Here is a 4173-nt window from a genome sequence, read left to right as displayed (position 1 = left end):
TCACAATATTTACAACAGCCTAATATTTCAAAAACTGTTTCTTAGTATGAAGGCAGTAAGCATTTCATGTGATCCATAAACACCATCTTTGAATAATTTCCTAAAAATGAAATCAGAGGTTAGTAAACTTTTGGAAGATATTATCATTCTAGTTTCCAATTAATTATGACTCTTTTTAATGTGATTATATTTAATCTTAATTAAACCTATTTTAAAATTACATTCTATTTTGGCACAACATTTGTATTTAATAGATCATCGTATAGCTTAAAATAATGTTGATATTTAAGGTTCTGATCACAACTTTAAAATAAGTGGAAGATTTACAACAGATGCAGCTGTATTCAAGACACGAGTGATTTCTAGGGATGTTCTAGATAAAGTTCTTCAATGTCACTCTCAAGTTAAATAAACTTACCACATCTGGAGGAGCTACAGATTTTCCTATAATTACATCTTGGTTGGGAATAGGACTTGCATAAGATAATGATGACTGGTAGCTCACCCTGGAAGAATTTCTACTCCCTATTGAACTCATTCCACTATCCACAGATGATGCTGAAGAATTTTTCTTCTTCTTTTCAGGTAATGTTGGTGCATAAGTAAACTCTCGATATGTTGGTTTCAATGTGTTCATCACAGGCTAATAAAAAATTTCAACTATTACTATGTAACAAACATCTATATATCAGTTAATAACATCTGTACTAAGAGCATATAGAAGAAATACAACAAAGTTTCATGACCAGAAATAATGACAGAAGAACTGAGAAGAACAAGAACTGAGAAGATCTGGCTTATATATTCTTTTAAGAAATAGGTTAGCAGTCATATCCTGGTTCAAATCAAGGGCTAACATTATACAATGAAAACAGCAATCAGGAGTTTGGGGGAAATATACTCATTGTTTTACCTAATAAAAAGTGGTTTTGAATTAGTGACAGAGTCATAGTAGTTACTATAAGTTTAGGATATTAAAACTAATAACTTCTTACCACATCTGGTTCCACTCTTTCTTTAGCTTTTTTCTTTCTTACTACTACTACCACAATGACTATTATGATTAATATAATTACTACTCCTCCAATCACACCAGCAATAATGGCAGCATTACTTTCTCTGGCTTTCTCAACCTCTGGTAAAAACATGTAATGAAACATAAATTTTAATTATCAAAAACTGAAAAAACATTAATTTGTAAAGTTCTACAATATTATTTATAAGATTAAAAATAAAAGACAAAATATGCACATTGTATAGAAATAATTAATAAAGTGCCAATAATGACCTTTACGGAATTGTTTGAATTGTCTTATAAAATTATGTATACTGGTAATACAGAACTCTCAAGACAAAAATAAGTAAAAAATACAGTAGAAAATAAATACTGATGTTTATAAGTTACATAAATAGGGATAAATATAATGTAGATTAATGTGTATAATTTAGATGTCTTTAGCAATTAACCAACAGAAACATTTCTACAATGTCTAAGACAAAATTAATATTTAAATCTTTTGTACAACATAAACACCTTATCCCAAAGTTGAATATTTTTATTTATGGTTGTTATTTTTCGTAATTTCTCAAACAATTTTAATTAATGAACAAGAATTGGGTAACAAATGTAATTTAGTTAAATTATTTTGTGCAATAATACATATGCATTATGACAGTGAAAATATCTCAACCAAATCTGATGTATATATTTATGTTTCTTTGTTTATTTTTTTTGCATTTCCATTTTGAGAATTAGGAAAGTGCTTTCAAAATCTTAAAATTACTAATTTACTTATATTACCTTTCAACCTTCGATAAATCATCACATTAAAAATTATTGGTAAGTTTACCATAGTCAATAGTAATGTGAAATTTTGTGTCTTATGGTAAGCTTGATTAAAAATACTTTATCATGAAATAATAGATCTTAATATATTTTGTGATGATTTCTAAAACAGGAATTTTATTAAAATAACCTAATAGTGTTTGAAAAGTGATTTTTTAATGGGTTTCTTTTTGTTAAAATATTATTGGACATTTATTGAAACAATAGAAATTTTCAGCTCTAACCTTTGAGGGTTTTATTTGAGAACTTGGTACTGTTATGTACTTTTAAGGAAGATATTGTTGTAAAGATGTGCAATTTGTATGTATAGTTTGTAGGTTGGAGGAGAAGTTACAGGCTATCCTAATTAAAATAGAGGCAATAGATAAAAAGAAGTGTAAACTGTGGGAAATGGCAGCAGGATTTCAAGAGGAGCTTAAAGCTTTTACATGCAAGGGATACATCAGGTAACAATAACTTTCAGGAAGTTAGAAAGAGTACTGTTATGGCTAAAAGTAGTGATTTAATCATAATGAGCCTATTTTATTGAACAACAGATTTCAGACTTTAGCTTGTGCAGATGAGGAACTATTGGAGGGAAGAGGGACAGAGAAGGATGTGGATGAGAAACTTAAGAAGGTTATAATTACAAGTGATTCTTTGACAAGGCATGTGGATAGGATAGTCTGTGAGGTAAATAGGGAGAAAAGAATTATATTATGCTACCCAGAGGCACAGGTGGAGGATATAATTGACAGAGCAAGAGATATAATAAAGGGGCTAGCAATGATGAAGTTTTTGTTGTGCACGTGAGGCTAATGATGTATGGAAAGATAGGTCAGAGGAGCTAATTGATAAGTACAAAGGGTTGACAAAAGCATCTAAAGAATAGGGCCATAACTTAATTGTGTCAGAGGTACTGCCGATAATTAATTATGAGGATGAAATTATAAGTAGGTCAATATGTGAGGATGATCAGATTGTTTGGTTGGACTTGTGGGATCATTTTAACGGGAAGAAGGAGCTTTTTGGGATGGATGGTTTACTTTTAGATAGGGTAAAAGCTGGGTTGTATGCAAGGGCTATAAACTCATCTGTAAGAGAAGTTTTCAACTAGAACTAGACAGTGGTGAGGCCAAGATAAACTAAATGCAGAAAAACTAAGATGTAGAGAAACGTTTAGCCTAGGAACTGTGCACAGAAGTAGTTCTAATGGTAGGCTTAATTGTTACTTTGGTAATGCTAGAAGTATAAGAAACTGGGTGGAAGAAAGCAGAGGGTTGTTATGAATGGAGTTCAGTCAAACTGGATTAATGTCACAAGTGGGGTATCTCAGGGCTCAGTCTTAGGTCCTTTGTTCTTAGTTATTTACATCAATGATATATATGAAGGAATAGTCAATAAATTACTTAAATTTGCAGATGATATTAAGGTCTTGGGTGTTGCTGGCTGTGAAGAGGATGCTGCTGCTTTACAAAAATATTTAGATCATTTAGTGGGTTGGACAAATAAATGACAGATGGGTTTTAGTTATAATTAATGCAAGATAATGCATGTGGGTTATCATAATTAGAATTATAAGTATAATTTGTATGGGAATAATCTTAACAGTATTATGGAACAACGGGATATTGGTGTAATAATTGATCAGTCTCTAAAACCATCCAAGCAGTGTGCTATTACTTGTGGTAGGGCAAATAGGATTTCAGGTTGTATCTACAGAAATACTGAGTACAAGCTAAAGAGGTTATAATTTCATTGTATAGGTCACTGGTTAGGCCATATTTGGAGTATTGTGTTCAGTCTTAGGCTCTTTATCTTATAAAGGACATTGAATTGTTAGAAATGGTTCAGAGGAGGGTTATTGAAATGAAACCTGGGATGGATGGGTTGTCATACAAGGAGAAGTTGAAATCTTTGAAATTGTTTCCCTTGAAAAAAAGAAGAGTTAGAAGGGATCTGATTCAGGTGTTTAAGATTGTTAAGGGGATTGATAGTGTTGATGCATCATCAATTGTCATAATTAACGGTGAGAATGTTAGGACTAGGGAGTACAAATATAAATTTTTGGCAGTGTAGGAGTCATCTTCAGCTAAGACAATTTTATTTTTCTAACATGGTGGTTGGCCTTTGGAACGGGTTGCCTTCGGATGTTGTGGAGCCAAGTTGAAATACCCGCCAACTGACGGGGAATGTTTAGACATTAAAACAATGTAAGTTTAACAGCAATCGTATATTTCAAAGTAATAACTTGAACATAAAATTTATCTCAAAATTTTGAAATTATAACAAAGCATCTTCATAACAACATTTCCAGTTTGCTTTCCATCTACCAAAAAATAAAGATT

The 4173-nt window shown here is 31.4% G+C and overlaps 1 protein-coding gene across 1 annotated transcript; it reads right to left on the bottom strand.

Moving 5' to 3' along the window:
- Positions 1–361: 361 nt before the first annotated feature.
- Positions 362–1151, bottom strand: LOC111086726. Its single transcript, XM_022390697.1, has 2 exons — positions 996–1151; positions 362–643 (listed from the first exon to the last, which is right to left on the bottom strand). Exons 1-2 carry the CDS (start codon positions 1146–1148, stop codon positions 374–376), a joined length of 423 nt encoding a protein of 140 aa, XP_022246405.1. The 5' UTR covers positions 1149–1151; the 3' UTR covers positions 362–373.
- Positions 1152–4173: the final 3022 nt, after the last annotated feature.

Source organism: Limulus polyphemus, unplaced genomic scaffold (assembly GCF_000517525.1).
Source record: "Limulus polyphemus unplaced genomic scaffold, Limulus_polyphemus-2.1.2 Scaffold1362, whole genome shotgun sequence".
NCBI lineage: Eukaryota > Metazoa > Arthropoda > Merostomata > Xiphosura > Limulidae > Limulus > Limulus polyphemus.
Note: the sequence above shows the minus strand (reverse complement) of the source record. Positions and strands in the feature narration are given on the sequence as shown.